The sequence below is a fragment of the Sinohyriopsis cumingii genome, chromosome 5 (genome assembly GCF_028554795.1).
Source record: "Sinohyriopsis cumingii isolate HCF-2022 chromosome 5, ASM2855479v2, whole genome shotgun sequence".
Taxonomy (NCBI): Eukaryota; Metazoa; Mollusca; class Bivalvia; order Unionida; family Unionidae; genus Sinohyriopsis; species Sinohyriopsis cumingii.
Window position 1 is genome coordinate 101,870,923 of NC_142965.1, and position 27,879 is coordinate 101,898,801.

The window sequence follows — 27,879 nt, forward strand, 5'->3', positions numbered from 1 at the left end:
TATAAAAAAGATATTTGCATACAAACGACGCAAGCTTCCATTCATTACAGTTAGAAACATCTATCTATCATTCACAAGCATGTCTTCCGTGGACATTTTTTTTTTTTTTTTTTGTATTTTTTTTTTTTTTTTGCTATTGAACCTTGTGTTGTTAAACATGAGGACAGTATGGTCTACACCTAAAAGCATAGCTTTGCAATAAGATTTCACATAATACTGTATGTTTTATATAGGAAATTAAGTACAGTATATCAAAATTAACGGAAATATTTTATTATCAATTAGAGTACATATATCGAAGTTTGGGAAATTAATAACCGAAAAAGTCCATTTACTAGCAAAATGGTACATTTCAAAATATTTAGTATTTTCTATGTTTCTTTTATTAGTAGACTGGTCCTCTGGCTTTAATATAACTACTGAACCGATATCTATATATCTTAAGTTCATATTTATATAGTTAAACAGGACATAACTTCAACTTATACGGTGTAATGGTACATAACTTCGATTTAATTAAATTCAATGGTGCATTACTTTAACCTCATGCAATTTATTAGTACATACCTTCAATGTAACAAAATGTGATGGTACATAACTTCATATTGATACAATTTAATGGTACATCATTTCAAATTATTGCAGGTTAAAGGTACGTAATGTCACTTTCATACAATATATTAGTGCATAACGTCAATGTTATACAACTGAAAGGTTCATAACTTAAATTTTATGCAATTTAATTGTACATAACTTCACTTTATACAATTAAATAGTACAGAACGTTAACCTCGTACAGTTTAATGGTAAATGACACCAAATACAGTTTAATGGTAAATGACACCAAATACAGATTAATGACAAATGACACCAAATACAGTTTAATGGTAAATGACACCAAATACAGTTTTATGATAACTGACACCAGATACAGATTAATGGTAAATTACACCAGATACAGCTTAATGGTAACTGACACCAAATACAGTTTTATGGCAACTGACACCATATACAGTTTAATGACAAATGACACCAAATACAGTTTAACGGTAAATGACACCAAATATAGTTTTATGGTAACTGACACCAGATACAGTTTAATGGCAAATTACACCAGATACAGCTTAATGGTAACTGACACCAAATACAGTTTTATAGTAACTGACACCATATACAGTTTAATGACAAATGTCACCATATACAGTTTAATGGTAAATTACACCAGATACAGCTTAATGGTAACTGACACCAAATACAGTTTAACTGTAACTGAATTTCATTTCAACACCACACAAACGCTTACAAACACAAACCAATAAAGGCAACACTGGCCTGATTGATAACGAAAATGTCACATCAAGATAAATTGGGACAATTTTTGAATGTCATACAATGCATACTCTAGAACGATATACCACTATTAGGCAAGAGAACCACGTCATACTAAAGAGATTCTGATGTCCCTCTTCCCTTCTTACAAAGCCTTGGAGAGTAACAAACTGCTTATCATAATCTTTTCATCTCTAGCAGAGGTATAATTACAGCAATCAAATATAAGGGAAACAACTCTTAGGGCTATGTTGCAAAAAAACCTCTTTAAAACTTGAATGTACAAGAAAATGCATGTGCATGCGTTATCTTCAAATGAACATAATACAAAGATTAGCATCACGCTAGGTAGACTATGCGATAGTTTACAATGGCTGATTTGTTTGCTTCCTGCTGATAAACTTTTGAAAATAAACTGTGTAGCTCTTACAGTTTAGATTGACGGAATAGACCGGTGAAGATCTAGAGGTCCATATACTGGCTAGTTCAGATGTATAAAGCTCTTGATAAAAATTAGGTAGAATCGACCTGTTCCATTTTATGCCTCAGTCAAATATAGCTCCTTGGAAGCGACAAATATAATTTTTCGCTTTCCTTCGAATATTTTCTAAATTACTTCACAAAAGTATGTCACTGGGATCGCAACATTCTTTTCGGGATTTGTCATTCATAATCTGATGAATTCACAGAGAAAATTTTCACTATTTTACAAGATTTAACATTTGAACAAAATGCTAAAATATTCTTACTTTGTATTAATAACGTTTTTTAAATTTCACGATTCAGCAAGATTGAAATTTTACCAGTTATGTATTCTTGAAATCTAGTTAACTCGTTAGTTCATTAATTTGTGTTTATCCTATAAATATATTCACAATAAATATACAATATTTTAAATATTCACCCGAAGAAAAAACATGTAATAGAGTACACAAAAATGTCATGATATCTTTATCCAGGATTAGGATTAAATAGTTTGTCATATACAGATAAATATGATTGCGCAATACAAATCATTAACTATGTCGTATAGTGGAAGTCATCACTGAACTGAGAAGTACTTTTTGCAGCACACAAAATGATTTCAAATACTTCTGCTCATATATTTATTCAATATATTTGCAGTTTAACTGGTTGAGAAATCAACAAATTGTTCTCGTTGCTCCTCACTGTTCGAGCCGCAATCTCGCAATTTCGCCCTCCTGTCTACTCGCTACAAATAGCTCATTTTCTTCCTCATCGAAGCAAATTGCGATAGGTTCTTTTGGAATTCCTGAGTGAAATATTTGTATCAGCTCGCCTTCACCTGTTATGTGGTGGATGCTGCCAGGATTTATAGAATTGCATATATAGATATTGTCCTGCCCATCAACGCAGAGTTTCGACGGATATGTCAGGTCCGGATGCTGATACTTAAATATGTTCTCGCCGGTTCCCACGGACAAGCAGTAAACGGCGGGTTTAGATTCACTACTGCCAGCAGCACATGAAATATACGCTCGGGACTTGTCCTTACTTGTAGTCAGGTAGCTGCCTCCATGAGAGAACCATGATCGTCTTTGCTTGCAAACATGGTGCTCTTTGACCAGCCTCAATTCTGCAACTGACACAATACTCAAAACAATGTTGTCCCCATATTCAGCGCTCGCTGCAAAGAGATGAGGCGAAAGAGCGCTCACTCCATAAAATTTATGTGGTTTTTTGTCAAATTCCTTACTAGTACTAATAGTGGCAGTCTCACTTTGAATACACGTAATAGACAGAATGATCAATTTGCTGCTAAAAGGAAATGTGACCACCACAAGTGGAACAGGCGTATCTATAACACATAAATCCCATGGAGATGACAGAAGAAAAGGACAGTAATGTGCCATGACGCGGTTCGTCTGGAGGTTTAAGACATATCCAAAATCTGTACTACCTTTCTTGCCCATCACAATCATTTTATTCCCCGGAAGGCGCTCGATAAGTTTTATATTTGTGGTTCTAAATGGATCTGTAAGAAAACAAAGTTGATACAAAAACATTTATTTTAGCATGAAAATATCATGAAAGCATCAAATTAAATTTGACTGTATAAATGATGGTTGTTGTTGTTGCTGTTCTAGGGTTTAACGCCATTTGTCAGCACAAAATAGGCTATACATGGCGGCTAGTATAAATGGTGGAGGAAGAACCCTGGAAAACCCAGAGAAGAACCACCGACTCACGTAAATGATGGTTGTAAGGAAATGGTGTGTATTATAAGAGTGAAACATTTGTAAGTAACGACATTAATAATAATAATAATAATAATACAAGAGAGTGATGACGATGGTAACGTGAATGATAATGATTATTATGATGACAGAAATCAAGCCAACGATTACTGCACCACATTCAAACAACGAAAGAAAACGACTCCCTGTCTCAAAAAGTGACAAAATAGCAACACTCGAAGCAGAAGTACTTACGATAATGAAATGCTATCACTAACTCATAATAGCAACATGGTAGAAAGAAACATATTTCTATATCCAGGCATAGTTGTCTTAAGTCGTGAACTAGGGTTTAAACAATATGTAAACAACCCATGTTCAAACTACGAAACCACAGGTTAATAAAACGACATTGCTGAAAAGGAGGAGACATATAACTGAACATGTTTATCTTCAGTATACAAGTTCCCTTCTATCTATCTAAATTAATGTACAGATAAAATAGGGATTGATCCAAACTATCTTTCAGAAGTCATGAACTATACATTTTTAAAAAGTCATCAACGTCCTATTTTATTATTATATCTTTTGCAACAGTTTACGATCGAGGTCTTAACAACTGGATACAAGATTTAATGGAATTAAAAATACAGGTGAGTAAAAATAGATTTGATTGGATTTACCTGTCAGGAGCGATACCATTTGGAATTCTACAACAGACCCCATTTCTTCTGCAGATGGTTACTTGTTTTGACGTTAACTTTGGGGTAAATATAATGTTCGGATGGAATGAACGCCGATTTAATCCCTATTAAATTTTCTTTGGCACAACTGTTGAATGAACTTTTGATAATTACTGCTTTGTACATTCCTAACCTCACTGACACAAATTCAGTTCAACGTAGCCCCCAGATATGGAATGTTCTAAAACAACAAAGGTTTCCTCCAATATAACTTTTGAGCCATTCAGGACGGGAATTTGAAACTTTGCAGACTTTTTCCTTTGAACATACCTGCCAGATATCACCATGTGTCACATTGAACTGGTGATGAGGAAATTTGATACTAACAGTTTCTTCTAAATTCAGGGATAAATTGGAACTGGAATTGGAAATCCACTATAAATTGGAACCACGCCAGATAATTGTTGAAACTATACCGATGTATCACATGAAGCATTCCTTAATCATTGGCAATAATGTTTGTCATCACAACGTTCCATTTTGGAAATACAATTCACATGGTACCAGTTAATAGATTCCTATATATGTGGGTGTTATCGAGTTGAGTATCCTCTGGAGTTGAGTATCCTCCGATCAGTGTAAACAATCTGAAATCAGATGCAACCCTGACATACTCTTGGGAAGATGACACATACTCTTTTCTGTGACAGTGTAAATACGGTACACACGATCTAATATGACAACATGAAAACTGTATCAACATTTACACGGCAGGGACATTGTTAAGTTAATATGAGTAGAGCATTCGTTGTAAATCCGACACCTCATAAAATTTTCATATTTTTGTTTGTCATTGTGATCTTTCAAGATACCTTTCGCAAAATCTTTAAGAAAATTCCACAGTCCTGTGCAAATTTAATTTAAATCAGATTTGTATAATGATCGATACATTTTGTTTAGATTTCTTTAACTTTCTCAACATAATTACCGCATGAGTAATATGCATATTGTGTCCACACTTGCAGATGTCCTCTATTCAGAGGTGTGAGGGGTATAATAACAGATCTTGTTTTCCAAGTCTTCCTCCCTACTTGATACTTCTACATAACAGATCTTGTTTTCCAAGTCTTCCTCCCTACTTGATACTTCTACATACTGTAAGGCTGATTAAAGTACTCGATGAAGTTTTCACATTTTATTGTGTTGTACACTTGAACAGGTGCAAATAAGCAAGCATTTGAAAGATTTAAAAGGAACATAATAGCAAAAAACATGTCTGCATTTAATTATGGTCTGGAGTAGTCTACATTTTCCTGTCCGTGATTATTTATTAATCTGGTAACCTGATTTTTTGTCCGGATTAAACTCTATTTAGGTAGGTTAATATCCTTGTCATATCTATGGAGGGGCTAGTTCTGTTGCTCATGTATGACCGCCACGTCATGTACGTTGTGAATTTCATTCTTCAATAACTTTGGAAGGATTTTGAGGATTGACACCATATTTAATTAAAGGCTGTACATTTAGAAGAAAATCGTGTTTTATAATCACTGTTGTCTAGTAAAATTTCACATAGTTATCGTTCGTGTTTAACTTTGATTTTTGCACTTTACTTTCAGCTCAATAACTCTTAAAGTATTCCATACAATGTAACCAAACGTAGTGTGAGGCTTTAAATCACAAAGCCCTAAATCTAGCTCGATTTTCTCCGTTTATTTTGCTGAGTGGTAGCCCACGTTTGTCTTTGAACATTGCACTACCAATGTTGTTAAATAAAATATGAAGAATTTCAGGGACTGAAACCAAATTTAGTTTGAGACTTTACATTGAGAAGAACATGGTTAAGTTTTATTTACATTATTTACATAACTTCGTCCTTCAAGTTCTGCTTGATAACTTTGAAGGTTTTCACAGATTAAATCAAATTTAGTATGAGGATTTACTTTACGAAGACCCAAATCAACTTTGTGAGGCTTTCGGGAAAAATTTCACGAGTTATGGCCCCTGTATCTTAGAACTGCATGCTTTTATTTCCAGGCAATAACTTTTCAAGGATTTCACGAATTGAGTTATGGAGGTTTCCTAGGTCATGTTTCACTGTTTTCGGGCAAAAGTTACAGGGGTATAACCCTAGTTTGACTTAAAGCTTTGAAGTCCAATTTTCACTTGCTAACTTTGGAAGGACTTCGTGGATTAAAATAAACGTTTTTATGTAACTTAGTCTTGGCTATCGGGATATTTTTCGTGTTATCGCGCTGATATGTCGGCTGGAACAAAATATAAATATCATACCTAACAAGAAACATCGATGAAATTTGCATGGATTTCATAGCCGATAGGTTCATGAAAGAATACTCTAAAGAATGTTAGTGATAACAAGTTCACAATAAAATCAGATCCTTTCAACGTACGATGTCTAAATATTTCTGGAACGCCTACATATTAAAATTACGCATACAAATACATGGACAGCTGTGTAATGAAGTGGCCGTTACACAGATAGACAAGTTCTATTCATCACTGTTCGACTTAACCATACAACTTGAAGATTATCATTATATACAGGATGCTATGAAACACTTCAAATCAAAATTTAAATGACATTTCTTATAAAGTAAGATACGTTAGTGCTATGCAGTATATTTCAAGAGTTCTAGCACTTTTGTATTCTCACAGTCACAGTGCTTCAAGTTTAGCTCAAGAGATTAGGCTGAAGTTAATCGGTGTAGACATTGTACAGTTAATGGGGTATGATGATCGAATGTGGAACAAAATGTAGAATTAGCACACTGTCTCATAGATACAACAATGCCATTCATGAATATTGGTTCGGTCCATGAAAAAAAAAAATGATGGTGAGTACGATGTGTCTAAACGGATGTTCTCTATCATGCACTATAATAGTAGTGAAGTGGGACGATTCAGGGACTAGGGCAAGTACCATTAAAAAAGTGAAAATTGCATATACGGACTATGTAAATTAACATTAGGAAAATAACATTAGTTTTCCATAGTCCCTGAGAATTTTTCCTATACAGCATAGGCCTTATAGGGACAAGGGGAATTTAACATGGGAAAAGAACATTAATTTTTCCATTGTCCCTATAACTGGACGAACAGGACAAACATCATAGGCATTATAGGGACAAGGGGAATTTAACATAGGAAAAGAACATTAGTTTTTCCCATTGTCCCTATAACTGGACAAACATGACAAACATCATAGGCATTATAGGGACAAGGGGGAATGGAACAGGGTCGAGACCCTATTTTCATACGGTCCCGACCTTATGGGTTTATGGAAGTTGAACATGGTGGGTCTGTACAGCGTCAAAGGGAATTGAACATGGTGGGAGTTAGAGTTTCAATCCTCTTTCAAGATAAACTTGGTCTCCTTTTGTAGGGCTTGAAATAAAAAAAAAACTGAAAAATCTTAAGCACTTTGCTATAGATAATTTCATCAACAGACTAAACAACATAAATACCGTTACAACAATAGAAAGCCTTAAATCTTCTATCAAAAAGAAATGCATCAAAAAAATTAAAGATTAACTATAACTAACCAGTGAAACCGAATTTAACAAAGGCAATGACATGTGAAGAAATGCCTCTCACTTTGGAAAGGTAGGCGAATGTAATCTGTCATGCACCATGAACTGGAAAAAATTATAAACAGAGAGAAACCTGAATTCAAAATTCAGTTTTTTTTTCAAATTTGTTTCGTTTCTTTTTTCTTTTTTGGAACAAATCTAAGCACTAATATAGAGTGGAAAAGGGAAAATGCACATAAAAGCTTTGATATTTCTGAAAAAATGAGGGGATATTCCTAAAGTTCATAACCACCTATATATGCTTGGACTTGTCTGTGGCTTATCCACAAAACAAGATGTACATATTTCTGGTCAAGCTAGCAAGTGTGTGCGTATTTTGGAAAAAGGTAAAAATTGGATATACAATTTTCTCGTGACACTTATAAAGTGAAGAGTCTGTGCAAGTGTCAAAAGCCAAAGTCATATAATTTTTGTATTTTGTACGGCTTGTAAAGATTTCCACTTTAGAAAATGTGAAGTATCACAAGTTATTATCACAAACAGAAGTGGAACATAGGGGCTTGCAAGAAAGAAAATAATCCAGACAGTTGGTGTCATGAAGAGTGTTAGAGACGGTACCCGAACTTGCTTGCTTGCTTACTTGAATTAAAGTGATTTTCGCTCCAATGGAGCATGTATCACTGGTTTAATCACGCAGCGCGTGATTTTTAATTACTCCTGGGGAAGGAAAGAGGGCCTCATCCCCCAGGCTTTTATGTACTCACAGACTACTTTTAAATTTAGCCACTCAGGTGTAGGACTAACTAGTCCTTAACAACCTGACTGAAAGGCTTTAAATATGAGTGGGAATAGTCTCACCACACACTCATTTTTCTTAGCTGGTTTGAAATGCCTCAGGTGTCAACCCAAGCAGTATGTAAAGCCCGCTACGATTGGTCGGCAGCGATGACGTCACATTAGAACACATGGGCGTGTGGCAGGTGGAAATCGTTCCACATTCTGCCACGTGCACGATGTCCGAGCGCGGTAAAGGAGGAAAAAGGTGCTCAGCAAGCCAGCCATGGATGTTAAGTACTCCCCAAAACGCCAGCCCGTTCTTATTTCAAATCAAGTCCCGTTTATGCTAATGGACAATAAGAAGTACCAATAACGTGTTAACCACCTGTGCAATTAGTTCAAATCTAACGAGTCTGTTAAAGTTCCTACTTCCTAACGTATCTATCTAATATTAGTATTTAGTGTACATAAAAATAGCCATACTGGTCTTATTTAAATTAGACCGCTTCGGTGGCCTAGTGGTTAGAGCGCCCGCCTCGGATGCGGGAGGTCGTGGGTTCGATCCCCGGCCGAGTCATACCAAAGACTTACAAAAATGGTACTAACAGCTGCCTCGCTTGGCGCTCAGCATTAAGAGGCTAGTGTTAGGACTGGTCGGCCCGGTGCTAGGATAATGTGACTGGGTGGGACATCATGCTACATGTCTGCGGCATGATGCCCCAGTACTAGACATCACTATAAACTGCCACATTGCAGACATCGTAGCGATATGACTGAAAAATTGTTAAAGCTACGTTAAAAATCCAAATCACGCACACACACACTTATTTAAATTAATATGTCTAAGCGACATATACAAGTTCTGTCACTGTTAGATTTAACAAGTTAAGTTTGTTGCGGTATTCCAATGGGTCAAGTTTGTTTCGAGAATAGTTTAGTCAGGGAGGGATACCAAGCCAAATATGGGTCCCTATTTAATAAAAGGCAATCTTTTGGAGCCCTAAAAAGGGCTGTTTTTTTCTGCTAGAAGGTACCACGTCTCTCTTTCGCCCTCACGATCTTTCCCGCATTCCTAGTCTCATGATTATTGATATCAGGAAATGCGTAGCCATGATGGGCGACAATGTAAGCAGCGGCTTCTACAAGTTGACTGAGGGGGTATCCAGTGTAGGCTTGTCTGTAGAATTGGGGGGAGAACTCTGACCCCAAATCCCCATTGAGAAGGTCTTGGTTTAAAGGTGTCTAGAGGTTTGTAGGCAACGTATTGTATGGCTCTTATACACTGCCCTCCTTTGTTGACGTCATACAATGCTTTATCAAGCCCCATTTCGGTGTACTTCTCAACGAGGGTCAGCGTCCCCCTCTTCCTACTCAACCGCCTCTATTTCCTCTTCTGGTTCTGATACTAATTCTTCAGTTGAGGTAGATAGTTTCAAATCCGTTGATATGGTGTCTGTCGCTGTTATTGTTGTTGTGGTTGTTCTTTCAGCTGGGATTGCCTGTAGTATCGGAGTGAGAGAAGAACGTAGTGCCTCCGATAATTGAGTCTGAGTTTGACATACCGCTTGTCTAACATAATTGGCCCTTTGTTCTGCCACCACTCTTTCCGGGGTGGGTTGTTTGTTATGTATAGTCTGCTGTTGACTAGATGTTATTTGTGGTCTCGAGGTGGGTGGAGTGCTAACTGGCTGGGTCTGCATTTCTTGCTCCCTCTGCTGTTGCGTATATTTCTTCACTCCACACCGAGTTCTGGGCCTAATTCTTTTAATTTCGTTCTACCCAAACTTACATTATCCATATTATCACCAAAAATAAAAACCCGCACAGACCTAAAAGAAACACTCACTTTTTACTGACCATCACTATTTTAAACATTTTGATAAGCGACGGAAACGAAGGGCTTATAGTGACACTTTCTAACCAAGATAAAGAAATCATGTGCTTATAGACTCACTTCTGTTTTTTTTCTAACTGACTAACATATCATAGGCAATGGAATGTTATTTCTTTTCGAGAGTATGGGATAGCCCTGAAATTTTTTTTTGTTTGTTTTTTTTTTTTTTTTGTGAACTTGAAGCTATGGCGATCTTTTAGGTTATACGATGGCGGCCTCCTCTGACGACAGGCTTTCTCACAGGATAAGGTCTGCTTCTTCGGAAAGAGAAGAAGAACTCTTTGGTGTCGATACGACAGTCGACAAAGCTTCTGTCAGGTTCATGCTGCTGCTGCTGTTGCTGCTCTCTCTGCTGTTTATGAAGTCTGTACTTCTCCGTCCATTCTTCTTTCTCCTTCTTGATTTCCTCTTTGAAGAGCTCTTCTTTCAGGTCTTCAGTGACTTTCAACATTCTAATATTGTCTATCTCTTCAGGTCTCGGTATCAGACTTGTCATGACCCTATGTAAATTCACATAGGCTTCGTTCAACTTGGTTAACCTTGAGCACATCTTCGTAGGAAGATGAGTCGACAATAGATGGGCAGACTGGAGACTGCCCCGTTTTTATGGTCAAAGCGCGGACGCGAAGGAAAGCATCCCTACACGGTTTTCGAGTCGGAAAGCTAAATTAGTGTCATGGGAGGGATAGAGAGAAGTCAAAGACCATGAATCATGATACCTATAGCAAAACAAATCACAAGGGCATTTTTTTCTCAAAACACAACATTTTTATTCAAATCACTTAACACTAACAAGTAACACATTTTTCAACAATAAATATCTAATTTAACTAACAAACATTTTTTTCAACTCACTAACAATTTTTTGGACAGGGTTGACAACGTTGTGGATGAAATTGTGATTTCTACTGTTGGAAGTCATTAGGCCATTGATGGACACTACGTTTCCTAGCTAGAGACAAAAGATAAGCATAATGGTCAAAAAACCATCGATCTACTTTCTCATCGTTTCTAGAAGAATAACGATCAAAATAAGTCACTAAATGTTCTAAAGAATAGCCCAGACTACGATGATGCAGAAAATACACACAATATTGTCCACACACCAAGGAATATTGCCTTGTAATTTCACATTATTGAATCGTGTGGTCTGAATATTTCTTGTCATAAAGTCAGTAATATCGTCTTCCAAAGGGGGCAATCCATACGAATCGAAATATTCCACACATCCTTCTTGAGGAAAGTAGACGGCTACCCAGTGGGTTCCTGGGAAATGACTGTCGTCCGTGTTGATCACATAAGCTTGATGGTCTTGAGGTTTGCGATGAGGGAGTTCATCTTTAGCACATACGACAGGATTCCAAGAAGCCGTATACGAACTGTGGTTCAAAAGGTAATAAAGATCCCAGGTATCCATGTTTTGTGTGGGTTTTTTTCTTCACAGGTAATGATAAGTGATCAATTCGATCCTGACATTTTGCTTGAAAATGTCTGACAAGTAACCGTTTCTTCGCCTCGTCTCCCAACTCTGATCCAAGAGAGCTTCGATGCGATGGATATCTTGAGTTGTTAATAGAGGACAAGAATGTTCACGCAAGCCTTTATACCACTGTTGCAACAAGTCTTCTTCCGAGATGAGACTCCAAGCTTCGTCCAGATATTCGTCCAATTTTTCTTCTTGACTCAGCATCAGGCATTTATCGTGTTGAATTTGACTGAGATGATCGTTATGACATCCATAGCAATCTTTCTTGATCAATTCCTTAATTTTTTCTGCCAAGACTATAGCATAACAGGAAACTAAATGTGCTTCTTGTTCTGGCCATCTAGACTTCATCATGACGACCTCTTTGTCTTTGTCTTGAGTTTTCCTTCCTCAGGATCTTCAGATTCCATATCCAAAGAATCCCTACTATATAAACATTGATAAAAGTCTTCCATGACTTCTAATAGTCTAGAACGACTTCTCTCAAACTGTTGATTTCTATCGTATTGTCAAATTCAGCATACAGGATGACGTTCACCGTATTATCTGCGCTTAGATTTTCTGCAAACTAAATTTCCACACGAATCTGGCCGGATTTTATAGGGTGGAAATGGCCCTCGTCGCTGTCTTGACTTACAATTCGTTAGAGAACCGTTTTCGAAAATGGAGTTTCACTGTAACTTTCCCTTTGGAGAATGGAATATTTTGTCCCAGATCTCCTTTTATAGCAATGTTAACAGTGTCCAAATACGACTTACTGACAGGCAAATAGTGAGGATGTACAAATTCACGGTGTACGTGATAGGTGTTTGCACCTTCCTGGTCATTGTTCGTGGTACTATCCACTTTGAAAGGAATGACACGCAGTAACGGCACAGAAGTGTGTCCCACCACGTTGTACTCCACCACATCGGAATACACTAAGATCAAATTCAGTCCTTGGTTCAGTTCTACCGGGTTTCCGAAAGCTCTGTAAAAATCCATATTACTGTTGATCTTGGGGCTCAAATTGTTTGCGACAATTTCTGCATGTCCACCCAAAATTTCAAACAAACTACCATTGAACCTGAGGGACAATGTGTCCGTATCTTGAAATTTGATCATGAGACGATGAGCCGCTTTATGGTACTCAATCTTCACACTTTTTTTGGCTCTGTTCAGAGCTTTGCCAAAGGCTAAGTTGAACCTGTCCGCAATAGTGTCCACCAAATGTTCACCACTAAAATAATAACCTGAAGGAATTTTCAAGGTGTAGATAATGATTGCTGGCTGGTCTTGTGTCTCCTAAAAACCCGATTTTATTGATTTCTTCTTCCAATTGGGCATTCAGGATTTCCACCTGGAAAGTGTTTTGCTTTTCGGTGATGTTTTTGATTTGTGTTGGGTGAATGATTTCCACTAAAGCCACTTCCCAATGGGCTTCGTGATCTAATTGGATGGTCTGAGGTAACTTGACCGTGTTACAGCACAAAGCGTTCTTGGGAAACACCTCCATGGAACTGTCACTGGGTAAGGTTAAGTAAAATTGGTTATGGTGACTTATAATTCCAGAATTTTTTTTGTTGTCCGAGGTGTTACTGGAAGTCAGAGGAGTGTCTCCGCCCAAAATGGGGTTGTTGTTGTTGGAGTGGTGACTGACACTGGACGCAAGATCCCCGTTCTTCCCGTTCGAGGAGAATTTCAGGAAGGGATTGGAAAGCAGGTAACCGATGCAACTGCTCAATAAAATGGTCCACAATTGTTTGTTTCCTTGTTACAAACTCAAATTGGCAATGGCTGCACCGATGAGACAATACACCACGAAGATTTGGCAGAAAAAAGACGATTTGCGTTTTAGGCACACGTTCTCCACACCACACCCACAAGGGTTGTTTTTGTAAATCTTGCAGAGAAGAACTGGGTGAAGGAGTGGTCGCCGTAGCTGTGTCTGTGTGAAAGGGCGTGATGGTCACTTCTTTTTATAGTCGATGACTTGCGAAGCGTCGATCCAAGAATCAAAACTGGGTGGATATCCTTTCCAACGTACTTTGACTTCTTTGACACGTTGTTTGCCCACTTTACGGGTTCTGCGTTTGAGAATGCCTTCGATGTCGTACACGTCTTCTTTTTTGGTGACACGACATGATTTGAAATAAGTATGGGCTAGCGTTTTGGTGAGTACTTAACATCCATCGCTGGCTTGCTGAGCACCTTTTTCCTCCTTTACCACGCTGAACAGAAAAATGAGTGTGTGGTGAGACTATTCCCATTCATGTTTATTCATGTTTAAAGCCTTTCAGTCAGGTTGTTATGGACTATTTAGTCCTTCACCTGAGTGGCTAAATTTAAAAGTAGTCTGTGAGTACATAAAATCCTGGGGGATGAGGCCCTCTTTCCTTCCCCAGGAGTAATTAAAAATCACACGGTGCGTGATTAAACTAGTGATACACGCTCCATTGGAGCGAAAATCACTTTAATTCAAGTAAGCAAGCAAGCAAGTTCGGGTACCGTCTCTAGCACTCTTCATGACACCAACTGCCTGGTTTATTTTCTTTCTTGCAAGCCCCTATGTTCCACTTCTGTTTGTGATAATAACTTATGATACTTCACATTTTCTAAAGTGGAAATCTTTACAAGCCGTACAAAATACAAAAATTATATGACTTTGACTTTTGACACTTGCACAGACTCTTCACTTTATAAGTGTCACGAGAAAATTGTATATCCAATTTTTACCTTTTTCCAAAATACGCACACACTTGCTAGCTTGACCAGAAATATGTACATCTTGTTTTGTGGATAAGCCACAGACAAGTCCAAGCATATATAGGTGGTTATGAACTTTAGGAATATCCCCTCATTTTTTCAGAAATATCAAAGCTTTTATGTGCATTTTCCCTTTTCCACTCTATATTAGTGCTTAGATTTGTTCCAAAAAAGAAAAAAGAAACGAAACAATTTTGAAAAAAAAAACTGAATTTTGAATTCAGGTTTCTCTCTGTTTATAATTTTTTCCAGTTCATGGTGCATGACAGATTACATTCGCCTACCTTTCCAAAGTGAGAGGCATTTCTTCACATGTCATTGCCTTTGTTAAATTCGGTTTCACTGGTTAGTTATAGTTAATCTTTAATTTTTTTGATGCATTTCTTTTTGATAGAAGATTTAAGGCTTTCTATTGTTGTAACGGTATTTATGTTGTTTAGTCTGTTGATGAAATTATCTATAGCAAAGTGCTTAAGATTTTTCAGTTTTTTTTTATTTCAAGCCCTACAAAAGGAGACCAAGTTTGTCTTGAAAGAGGATTGAAACTCTAAATTACACGGGCGTGAAGGAAAACATCGTTGTGTTCATTCTAATCATGTTTGCCGTATCTCTTTGTGTTTTAGAGGTCATATTTCTTCTTAAGTAAATACACGCATCAATAGACAGACAGACTGGGTCATCATCCTTGAGGTTCACTGTACTTTCGGTTCTTTACTTCAAACAAACCCCAAATTTATTAGTTTGAAGAAAGAAAGAAAAAAGAGACAACATGCCCCTGAATACAGTAACACGTCTGTTCTGACTCTACCGATGTGAGTGTGAGTGTTTATGTTAAAATGTTTAAATGAGATATAAAAAAATGGACGGCTTGAAAACGCTAACCAATACTGTGACGCTCAGTATTTTGATGTGGTAAGAAGAAATGTTACAATACACAAAGAGGGCTTGTAAGTTCACATTCCAGTCTGTCTGCACTGTAATGGTAACAACGCAAGAGCGTAGGGATTATTATGCCACACAGTCTTAGAACAAAACAATGCATCACCCGTTGTAAGCCATTTCATTGGCTATACTTAAAAAATTAAACTAATGCACGAACAATCGTACCATGGGCGATCCCATGGAAATTGTGTCCGTCTTATTGCAAAATATATCAACATTTCATTTAACCGTGCAGATCGCTAGAACAAACCTCTATAATACATTTTGAAAAGTGTTGTGTGACATGGATCGCCATTGTCGCTTGGTGTCTGCTTTCTTCTTCGAAAAGAGATCGTTTCGTCTTGACGATAAAAATTTAATCTGACTAAGTTTTACGCACTACTTGAACTCATAAATTTACGTTGTAGGTGTAAGCCGTCGTTCTCAGTTTTCTGGAAGTTCGTTTTTGCGTTTCTCAGATGTGATACCATTTTCTATGGACCGAACGAAATTTCTTTTGGCGTGAATCAGGACTCGCGGTTTTGTGTCATAATTGGAGAGCATTGATTAAAGCTCAGTTATGTCGTATTCGAAGCCGCTGACACGGATTTGAGCTAACACTTCAGCTCTTGTGTGAGGCGACACGGCACGTCATTGCCTTTTACTTTCTCAATGAAATCGTTAAATCTTATTGCAAAATTACATTTGACTAGGTTTCATACGCAGCAGGTCCCTGTATATAGGGTGAGTGTCTTAGCGTCAGATTATTCATTCCACTATCAAACGATCAAGAAGATGGAAGAGTCAGCACAGATCGACCTGCTGGTCAAATATTTGCTAAAAGTCATACGAAAGCATAATTCACAGGCGAAAGTGGCAACAAAACTTACTCTTTTGGTCGTTGATTTGATGAGAGTCATACGAAAGTGTGTAAGTGCTGATGAAGTTTCCTATATCTGCAAAGGTAAATGGGTATTTGTCTCCGGAATACCTGCTTCGTCTAAGAAAGAGAGAGAAAAGTCAAGATACCTAATATCGTTGTCGGGAGAAAGGACACTGGGATTCAGAGTGCCCTAAGAGAAAAGAGAAGAAACAGAAACGAGACGAAAAAGAGAAGAGGGATTCAAAAGAAGAAGAAATTGAAGATGAGGAAGAACTTGTGCCAGTGAAGACATGGAAATGGAAAAATTGACAATGTGAGCCGATGCGTTGGCCCTGATGTGAAATTTCATACTACCTTCTGAAAGAGAATAGACCAGAAAGAAAACGTAAGTGTCTCTTGGTCTTGACATTCTATAATAAGGATGGCGTGTTTTGTTTTTACTCACACTTTATGAAATTGTGCTCTTTCACCTCTCTCTATCCCTCTGGATCATGTTTTAGTTAGAATTGAAATGGAATGATGTTTTCCTTCACGCACGCTCTTTAGGCATGCAAGTCGGTAAACAATAGTGAGTCTATTCATCCATCATTTTGTGTCTTGATGTTTCCTAAATCACACATTGATGCCATAAAATAACGGGTTTAATGGGTTTTGTAGCGTTGGGGGTGGGGTGTAGGTGTTTGGCAGAGTTGGTCATTGCAGGTGAGGGCTTAGGTGCTTTCAAAAAACTTTTTCTTCTTCACTCTGTGTTGATGGAATATAATGGGTTAGTTTCTTCACTCTATGTTGTTAGTATATATAAAGGGTAATTTCTTCACTCCGTGTGGATAGTGTATAATGGTTTTCTTATTCCCTCTGTGTGGTTAGTATATTATGGCTTTTTCCTCTTCCCTCTTTGAGGATAGTGTATATTGGGTTATTAATTTCTTCTTCCCTCTGCGTGGATTGTAGATATGGGGTTTATTTTTTTACATCTCACCTCCGTGTGGATAGTAGGTATGGGATTTGTATTCTTTCTCTTCCATGTGTAGATAGTATATTTGGGGTTTGTATTATCTCACTTCTGTGTGTGTCTGTGTGTGTATGTGTGTGTGTGTGTGTGTTCGCGTACGTTGTGTAGATCGTATATTTGGTTGTATTTTTTCTTCTTCTCCCGAGTGTGGATAGTATATTTGGGGTTTGTACGCGTTAGCGACGTTGTGTGGATAGTATATTTGGGGTTTGTACGCGTTATCGATGTTGTGTGGATAGTATATTTGGGGTTTGTATGCGTTCGGGTACGTTTGTATGGATAGTATATTTGGGTTTGTTTTCCCTCCCTTCCGTGTGGATAGTATATTTTGTATTTGTTTTCCCTCCCTTCCGTGTGGATAGTATATTTTGGGTTTGTACGCGTTAGCGACGTTGTGTGGATAGTATATTTGGGGTTTGTATGCGTTTGTATGGATAGTATATTTGGTTTTGTTTTCCCTCCCTTCCGTGTGGATAGTATATTTTGGGTTTATGTGCGTTAGCGACGTTGTATGGATAGTATATTTTGGGTTCGTACGCGTTAGCGACGTTGTGTGGATAGTATATTTGGGGTTTGTATGCGTTCGGGTACGTTTGTATGGACTGTATACTTGTTTTTGTTTTCCCTCCCTTCCGTGTGGATAGTATATTTTGGTTTTGTTTTCCCTCCCTTCCGTGTGGATAGTATATTTTAGGTTTGTATGTGTTCGGGTACGTTTGTGTGGATAGTATATTTGGTTTTGTTTTCCCTCCCTTCCGTGTGGATAGTATATTTTGGGTTTGTTTTCCCTCCCTTCCGTGTGGAAAGCATATTTTGGGTTTATATGCGTTAGCGACGTTGTGTGGATAGTATATTTGGGGTTTGTATGCGTTCGGGTACGTTAGTATTGATAGTATATTTGGTTTTGTTTTCCCTCCCTTCCGTGTGGATAGTATATTTTGGGTTTGTTTTCCCTCCCTTCCGTGTGGATAGTATATTTTGGGTTTGTTTTCCCTCCCTTCCGTGTGGAAAGCATATTTTGGGTTTATATGCGTTAGCGACGTTGTGTGGATAGTATATTTGGGGTTTGTATGCGTTCGGGTACGTTTGTATTGATAGTATATTTGGTTTTGTTTTCCCTCCCTTCCGTGTGGATAGTATATTTTGGGTTTGTTTTCGCTCCCTTCCGTGTGGATAGTATATTTTGGGTTTGTATGCGTTAGCGACGTTGTGTGGATAGTATATTTGGGATTTGTATGAGTTTGTGTACGTTTGTATGGATAGTATATTTGGGTTTCTTTTCCTTCCCTTCCGTGTGGATAGTATATTTTGTTTTCTTTTTCTTCAGTTTCCTTCTGTGTGAATAGTGTGTGTGTGTGTGTATGTGTGTGTGTGTGTGTGTGTGTGTGTGTGTATTGGTCTCTGTTTGTCCCTATAACACTCTCTTTATCCCTATCAAATACATTCTACCTACCTACCTACAGTAGCGCGTATTCAGGTCAGCTACTTGCAACGCTGTTGCCATTATTCATTTAGTGTTCAGTACAGTCAGGTCATTCAAGCTAGAAATTTTGAGACTATAAATATAGATTTAGATTTTATTTACAGATTATAGCTATAAATAAATACTATGGTTTTTAAACAGGAACGTCACATAAGTTGAGGTTATAAATAGTGGGGTTTTCCAAAAGGATTTTTTCCACAAGTTGTAGCTATAAATAGATAGTGAGATTTCATAGGAATGTCAACAGATTATATCTATAAATAGATTCATGTGTGTTTATCCACCATCGTCACACAAGTTGATATTGTAAGTAGTAACTAGGTTTATCCATTTTAGTCTAAACCATTGTAACTTAATTTTCGGGGATATGTTTATTCTCCTTTAAATTCTGGGACAATTTCGTCATTTTGACGTTACTTTTAGTCACATCCATTTTGGCGTTGAGCTTTTCCTTGATTATAGTTATTTATAGCATCATTACAATTATGCAAATGTTTGAACACCCCAGCAAAATTTCAGGTCTTGGTAATGCTTTATATATAAATCTCAGGCGTGTACTAGTGTATGTCTGTCTCTGTCTCTGTTGTGTTTGGCCCTCTACCATCATTGTCCCTAGACAGTCCCACCATGTTCAATTCCCTTTGACGCTATATAGACCCACTATGTTCAGTTTCCATAAACCCATAAGGTCGGGACCGTATTAAAATAGGGTCCCGACCCTGTTCCATTCCCCTTTGTCCCTATAATGCCTATGATGTTTGTTCAGTTATAGGGACAATGGGAAAACTAATGTTCTTTTCCCATGTTAAATTCCTCTTGTCCCTATAAGGCCTATGCTGTATAGGAAACATTCTCAGGGATTATGGAACACTAATGTTATTTGCCTAATGTTAATTTACATAGTCCGTATATGCAATTTTCACTTTTTTAATGGTACTTGCCCTAGTCCCTGAATCGTCCCACTTCACTACTTATAATGGTATAGCTAACAAAAAGAAAATAACCAACCCCACCCACCCTACAAAAAATCAATATAATAAGTCTCGCAAATAGAGTTGTTGATCTTGATGTTATGCAGAGTTACTGGACCATTGCATATACTGGACCATTGCATATACTAGACCATTGCATATACTGGACCATTTCATATACTGGATCATTGCATATACTAGGCCATTGTATATACTGGACCATTGCATGTACTGGACCATTGCATATACTGTCATCCTGAGCTTCAAAATATTTTAACAACCCTCGAGGAAACATCAGAACATAAAAGAAACTAAGTGCTAATGGGAAAGGTAGGAAATAATTTTTACCCAAAAAAATTACAGTGTACGTTACATAACGAAATTATCTGATTCATTCACTACAGAAATATAATGACAACGTTTTCAACATTCCACAAATATAAAATTATAAATATTTAAAATGCTGATAGTTTTCAAAGATAAATTAAACGGCACACCAATGAAAGAGTTTTTGTTATTTTCTTTCTCAGCTTTATTTATTAAGGATTGATCATTAAGAAAAGAAAGTTTGTAAAGGAATATCAAAATGTTTGATAAAAGAATTTTTCACGTACAGGCAAATTACCAGAAAATGAATCTACTAAGGTCATGCTATCAATAGATGTACTACATCCGAAAACACGAGCTCAGGACGACAGAAGTGTTTTGGTTGACAGCACCAATGCGTAAATGTCAGCATAGTAAAAACAAATCTTACTGTTATGGTATAAAGTCAGTCACAAACATGAAACATATAATGAAAAATCACAAACACGCATATTTTCAAAGTCTTCCTGGAACTAGAAAAAATAGGGATCTATGAAGAACTTGTACGAATATCTGAATGACTGGAAACACGTCTTACAACAACTTCGTCGTAAATAAAATTTAAAAAAAAAACCAATTTATTGTAATCTGCAAATCAAAGACTCAACCGATCAAGTGTGTCAACTGATGAATCGAAAAACAACAACCCAAAAACAAAATGAACTTAAGCAGCAGTAAAACATAAAATAAAATACATACTAAAACGACTGATTAATCAATCTTTAGTGAATGACATTAATTCCATTGCATGATTTCTTCTTCCCAATTTGTTGTTTCTTTTCTTTTGGAATGGTAAAGAGTGCATGTGAGCTGTCATCAATTTTAAAGGTTTTTAGTGTAAGATAGTAGCCAATATTTACTAAATTTAAAACATATATTTGTTAGTTATGAAAGGAACAGATCTTCTCAACCAATTACGTCATTGTTCCATTTATTCGGCATAATACAGCCAATAAGGCTTTCAAAACGCCATTAAAACAAAACAATAACAACCAATCAAAACATAAACGTTAAATAGAATTGTACTGAACTGATGAAACGGATGAGAAAGCTTTTGAAATATTGCATCTGAGTCCTTTAACACATAATGTATTTATTGCTATAGACCACAAAGTACGCATTCAACTCCAATACACCGTAATGTTAATGTTTTGCACAATTACTATACTTTTATGCCAAAACCGGCAAAATAAGCTCATATTTTATGCATGGGTTATCCAAGAGTAAATATTTAAAGCAATGAAAATTATTTGGAACCGGGGTCTTTTTTGAAAACTTATCTTTAGGTGCTCACTATCAAAATAGGGCCGATTTGACTTCTTTGTTTACATCTGGAGTACCTGTCCTGTGTCTGTGATAAATTGCAACTGGTTATAGGTTCAAGATTATAATTGCATGAAATTTATACTTTTGATAAAATCACGTGTTAATTCTGGTGGTTTTTTTTTTCTTCCAGGCAATCAGTGTTTCCTTTATTCTCTTTAACATTTTCAATTCTAGTATCGTTCAGTCATAGTCTCACGTGAGTCTAAGAGATCTACACTAAGCAGTTAAGGTCCGTACTATGTACAGATCATTGTACTTATGGTTGTCTTTCTTTTAATTATCCTTCATCTATCCTTAATGAATTGCGTAGGTTACAAATACACAATTTACATCGTATAGTACACTGACAATTGTACAAGCGATAATTGTAAGCATCTCTGTTATTTTCTGAAAAAGATTGTAGAAAGTATGGCAACAATGCGTTTTAATTGCGCAGCTTTATATTCTTGGTACCTGATTGTCTCAGTCAGACAGTGTCACTGATGAGAGAATCCACTTTACCAATATAGCAATACTTTAATTAAAATGTACAAACAAAACTATACAATGTTTTGCATTTTTTATGTTCTAAGCTTCTCGTTGCTACGGGTGAAGTTTGAATGAGGTTCGAAGATACCTTTAGAACTTCAATCAATATTGCTTCTGACCTTGATGAGTTTCTAACAACATCTAACAATGTAGCTGACTAGCTGTCAGCTTCCATCAAGAGATGAAGATGAAATTGCATAAATGATTACTATCTTCATTAGGAATTGTGAACCGTTGCTTACTACTTACTTATGTATTTGTATTGATATGTCTTCCTTTCTGTTCTTTTTTATACTTTAAGATGGTTACATGTTTAACTGGCATTACTAACAAAATGTTTTTTAATAGTCCCTAATATGATTAAAGAATCTTCCAAATTATTTTGCGTCTGTCCCGCTTAAAATTGTTCACAAATGTTTTATTTTCTTGTATTATGAAAACATTGTACTACTTTTCCTTTTCTCTTACAGTATAAGATAGTAATATTTCCTATTGAAAACGTTAAAACATTACAAATTCTTAATTGGATAACATAAAAGATATGTCTCCCCGTCTTATTCCCTTCATATATATTTTTAAGGATCTATTCACCGCTATTCAGTTCTTTCTAAATTTATTTTTCTAATTGATGATGTTTATGAAGTTTTGAATTTTAAAATTATTTTTCTTTCTAATAACATTTTATTTACACAGAAACTATTGGCAAAACAACAAAATCTTCATTTGAACAATTTTAATTATTCTTGATGATGACCAAAATATCTGTTATGAAGTACAGTTCTGTCTGTGCAAAAATATTTGTGTGTGTATTTATAGAAATATTATTGACAATATTAAATCGTATCATCCAGCTTTATCAGGAGCAAAAGCTGTATTATTTTTTTCCAAAGTAACAAATAAGGCTGAAATTTATAATTATTGCAAATTTGTAGCTTAACGCACCTCTTATATCTTCTGTTTTAGTAACAAAAGCATTTTCAGGAATTATTTGAAATTCATACTATTATTTTGGTTTTGTTTCTTTTTTGAAAGTCAAAATGTTCCCTGTTTACATGGAAAATGTGTTTGACCCGTTGTGTTTGTAATTGCCGAGCTATCACATGTTAGCTGTAGACTCATGACGTCAAAAGTACCATTGAAAATCAAAACAGATTATCTATCACCGAAACATATGTATCTGACTCGTGTTTTTCCACCCCTACAACTCATCTAACAATGTAGATTTATATTATTATTTTCTTCACGTCTGCTCTGTTTACTCATTTGGATGTACATATGTGCAAATCCACCGAAAAACTGTTTCTAAAGCATTCTCCTCATTTCCCTTTCTATGTACGATAGCATTAATCCATACCATGATTGATGCGGACCCCGTAACATCTGAATCCAAAAGGCACCACTGAGCCAATCTCCACATCGATCTTCGATCCACGTTAGTGATTTAACGTCATACACGTACAAATCGACTCCATCCTACAAGCTACTTTGAGTCATAAAAAGGGCCAGCAACCGGAATAGGTTATGCAGACATGGCGGACAATTAAGTTCAAAATGTTCACTCGATTCTGGATGAACTTTGCCATATCTAAGTAAACGGAACTGCTAATTGCATTCTAAAACTTTGAATTAATTTAATTTCTAATAGACATTTATCATACAATTGGTCTTGTACAATTTTATTTTGTTTATCTAATTAATTAAATTATATTCTGTATAGACCTTTCCTGTTGACAATCTTTACCTCCCCCTGACCACTACGTGTCACTACACGCTACTAGCACTGACTGTACAAATGCCTTATGCTAGAAAAACAGGGTTTGCCGCATATACTTCCATATTTATTTAATTCCGCACAAATCTTCCAAAATATGCTCTCAAATACTGCATGAAATAGTTACATCATAAGGTAAGTAAAGCATAAAGTACACACTAATTAAAATATTTGTGTTAATAAAATTTAGATCCAAAGTCCTCAAAAAATTCTCTCGCAGGAAATCGAGTAATTACCGTCCATTTAATTCAAATGGAGCAAGAAATTTCACGACCTTACTATAATATGTTCAAGATTTTAAAAAATCTTTGAAACGTCAGGTCATCTGTAACATTTTTTTTAAAGTAAGAAGTTTTGGAAAGAAGTAACATTTTTATTTCATACTGTTTTTACTTAGTAAAGAAGCAAACAATCACCTACATAATTACTAATTGAACATAATAATTATATATATATATATATATATATATATATATATATATATATATATATATATATATATATATATATATATATATATATATATATATATATATGTGTGTGTGTGTGTGTGTGTGTGTGTGTGTGTGTGTGTGTGTGTGTGTGTGTTTCTTTTATTCTACACTAATGCAGTAATGCAGTGTTAATAAAGTAAATTGTTTACTTTTTAAATTAATATTTAAGTAGTATTTGCAATGTTGGTGCTTTGCGTACATTTATTGTTATTATTATTATTATTATTATTATTATTATTATTATTATTAAATGAAAGTACTATAAACAGCTGCATTTTAAATCAAAGTAATAATTAAACTATTTAAAGAGTCAATATCTTTATTTTGCAAATTTAGTAAGGAATACAAGTAAGAAAATTATTTTACAATAAAGGCTGATTTTATCATAATTTTAAAATATTTTAAAAATCAGATCTTTGAAAGAACAAATTATTTTAATAATTTTCAAAACATTTGCCTTATTGTTTCAATTTATTTGTTATGAAATTTTTTATTCTTGCATTGCAATGATAATAATAATAATAATAATAATAATAATAACAACAACAACAACAATAATAATAATAATATCTACATTTCTTCTTCTTTTTAGATGTTAGTCCAATTCATGTCAGGCTTAGTACTATTCAAATATGAATTAAAAACACTTTTATACGGACTCCATTATGATGGAATATTTGGGATATAATAATAATACAGGGTTTAGGATCTTACTCTACGTGCAGGATATTTAATGTTTCAGAGAATTTTGACACTGTGATTTTGTGTCCCGTTGTTTTAATTGTAGCCGTTATAGTTTTTTTAATCTCGTATTCTTTCATTTTCTATCTTTTAGTATGATAAATATAATAACAAAATCGTTTACCTTGAAGCCATAGTAGCGCTGTCAGGAAGATACCCAGTTTTGGTTGAAGTCCTCCAACCTTTGCTAACTGGAGTGGGGAACTTCTTGATATCCTAGGGACTGGTGGAGCTGGCCGAATGGTTTCTGTAAAATTGATCTCTGCCAATCGATTAACGTCTATCGTACGTAACACATCAAACATGCTTACATACTGGAGACCGAAATTAAGCTGTCTTACTTCAGGATATTTATTTTGAAGTATATTTTCACAATGCACAATGTGTTCTTCTAATTTATGCAATATTACGAAGCATTCATAATTGTCTCCATATTTACACACTTCTTTATAAGACTTGAGAGAGTTGATCAGGGAAGCTTTCAAGGATCTAAAATGTATATTCCTCTCGTGCAAAGTCAGCGATTCTGTCTCCAATAACTCTTCTCTTTCCTTGACGATTCGACTTTTTGCGTTTTGCAACAAACATATCAAGCTATCTATCTCATCGACCATGCTTTGGGTTTCACTTTCCATCTTTGAAATAGCGCCTTTGTTTATCTGTGTACGTGTGTCCAAATAATCAACGAGTTCATTTACGTGTTTAGTCAAATGCTCTGTTTTCCTAGATTTCAATAAAAATCTGCTATGTTTCTTCAATTTCAACTTTTCTTCACAAGCTCCATGGTCATCAAATATACAATCAGAGCAGCATGTTTGTTTGTGAGACCTACAGAAATATTCTAAGTCTTTATGTATATGACGTGAACATTTTACTTTCTCAGATATTCCGATGTACATGTCAGCTCGACAGCGGGGATCACTTAGAGCAATGATTAAATGGTTTTGTTTGCCATGGTTGTGAATAACAACACAATCTTTACAAAATACCTTTTTACAGTTGGTACAAAAACTATCAGCAGGTTCCTGTTTTGCTCCCTTTATACAGGACTGACACAGTTGCTTCACCTTACCTGTATTTTCAGGTAACATAGACATCAGAATTCGATCATTAGGAAAGTGCGCTGCCCAGGCATCTACGCGTGTACGTGATGATGGTAGCAAAGTCTCTTTCTCACACGTTGGGCACTCAAACCTAAATGTCTTTCCGACCCTTTTAAAGGAATTTTTGATATAATCATCCAGGCACTTCTCACAGTAAGTATGTAGACAGGGCAGGGACCTCGGATTGGTAAAGTTGTCCAGACAAAGTGGACATAGTATGTCATTTGGATTTGTTGCCTTCCTCATATTGAAATACTTGAATGATGGTACGCTCGTGTTTTGGTGAATCTGCTATTTGCTGACGTGGCCCTCCTCTGTAAATACAATACTATTGCATGATAACTCGCCAGGAAGTGCATATCTCGCCTGGTTTGAACCAGTTGGTGACGTGGTCGAGTACTGATAGAAATCATATGCAAACAGGATAGTATTGATTTGCCGTTCAAGGTAATGTTGTAGACCAACACGTTGTTCTCCTCCTTTGTATTTTCTGGCATGATTAGTGGCGGAGAACAACCGTATAAAGATACTGTTGGTACTGGAGTGTCATCCTTGTTATACGTGTGGATTATCGAACCGCTCGCTATTAATTAATACATTTATTCCGTGTACACACAGTTCGCACAAAACCTACAGCTTATATATTTATCGTTGATTCTTACTCTGCTTCATTTAAGGAACGGCTTACTAAAATGGTAGTCAGCGAATGTTCAAAAAGAGGATTTGGCCAAAGATCACTTGCAGCTAAATCAGGGCTGTATGGAAAATGTGGCAAAATTTGGATACCGTGCTCCTTCAGGTTTTGTGCGCTATTGCGTTGACATGGAAACCTTGGGTACCGGTGCCTTAACAAGGGGTTTGGTAGAGTTCGGAGACTTTTTGCAACACTTTAAAGGCATTCAAATGTTAAATGACACTGGTATTTGCACATCCGGCCATTCTGTATAGAAAGATAATGAATAAAAAAAAAACTAATTTATGTTTAATCGCACGTGACAATATCATTAAAACGTAGCTGGTCACAATATTCATATTTGGTGAGTATCTGTCGATTGCAACCTGAATACGTTTTTTTTTTTTTTTTAATCAGCAGTCAATAAATGTGGGACCCATCTTGCACGAACATTTCTGAACTTCAGATGATTCTTAAGTATATTACAATAGCAGAGGAGAATACCTATGATAACGGAAATATCTTCAACTGCGTATTTAGCATCTTCATCAATTGTCGCTTCACAGCAACCACTTCTCGCTAACCAAAAGCAGACTACGGTCTTCCAGAACCTGTGTCATCTTCCATTGCTCCACGACGATTTTTAAAGATGATAACACTATAAAATTGTAGGATATGACAGAAAATTACGTCCGTAAATTATATCCAAGTCAGCCTTTATATCAGTGGAAGATTACCTCAAGTGCTCCAAGATTTCACAGTATGCTCTTTGCTCAATGGCAGAATCGTTCTCCTTCGATATTTTTAGTATATTGTATGTTAGGCACACATATATATATGCATGTGTCCGCGTGCTGTCAGTGCAGCTGTAGATCATTTTTTTCGAACGTTATTTTGTCTATTGATTGGCATTAAATTGATGGTCATATTGAAAGAAACAGAAA

General features: G+C 36.1%; 1 protein-coding gene across 1 annotated transcript; it reads right to left on the minus strand.

The window, feature by feature from the left end:
* Nucleotides 1-599: 599 nt before the first annotated feature.
* Nucleotides 600-26,817, minus strand: LOC149799894 (uncharacterized). The gene is made up of 2 exons (XM_089959340.1): nucleotides 25,284-26,817; nucleotides 600-3,325 (listed from the first exon to the last, which is right to left on the minus strand). Exons 1-2 carry the CDS (start codon nucleotides 26,506-26,508, stop codon nucleotides 2,496-2,498), a joined length of 2,055 nt encoding a protein of 684 aa, XP_089815466.1. The 5' UTR covers nucleotides 26,509-26,817; the 3' UTR covers nucleotides 600-2,495.
* Nucleotides 26,818-27,879: the final 1,062 nt, after the last annotated feature.

Bases quoted from the DNA above. Each gene is read 5' to 3' on its own strand.
- LOC149799894 (XM_089959340.1), bottom strand. From the start codon at position 26,508: ATGAGGAAGGCAACAAATCCAAATGACATACTATGTCCACTTTGTCTG. The intron at 3,326-25,283 runs GTAAACGATTTT...GTTTTCTTACAG, and splicing joins AGCGCTACTATGGCTTCAAG to ATCCATTTAGAACCACAAAT.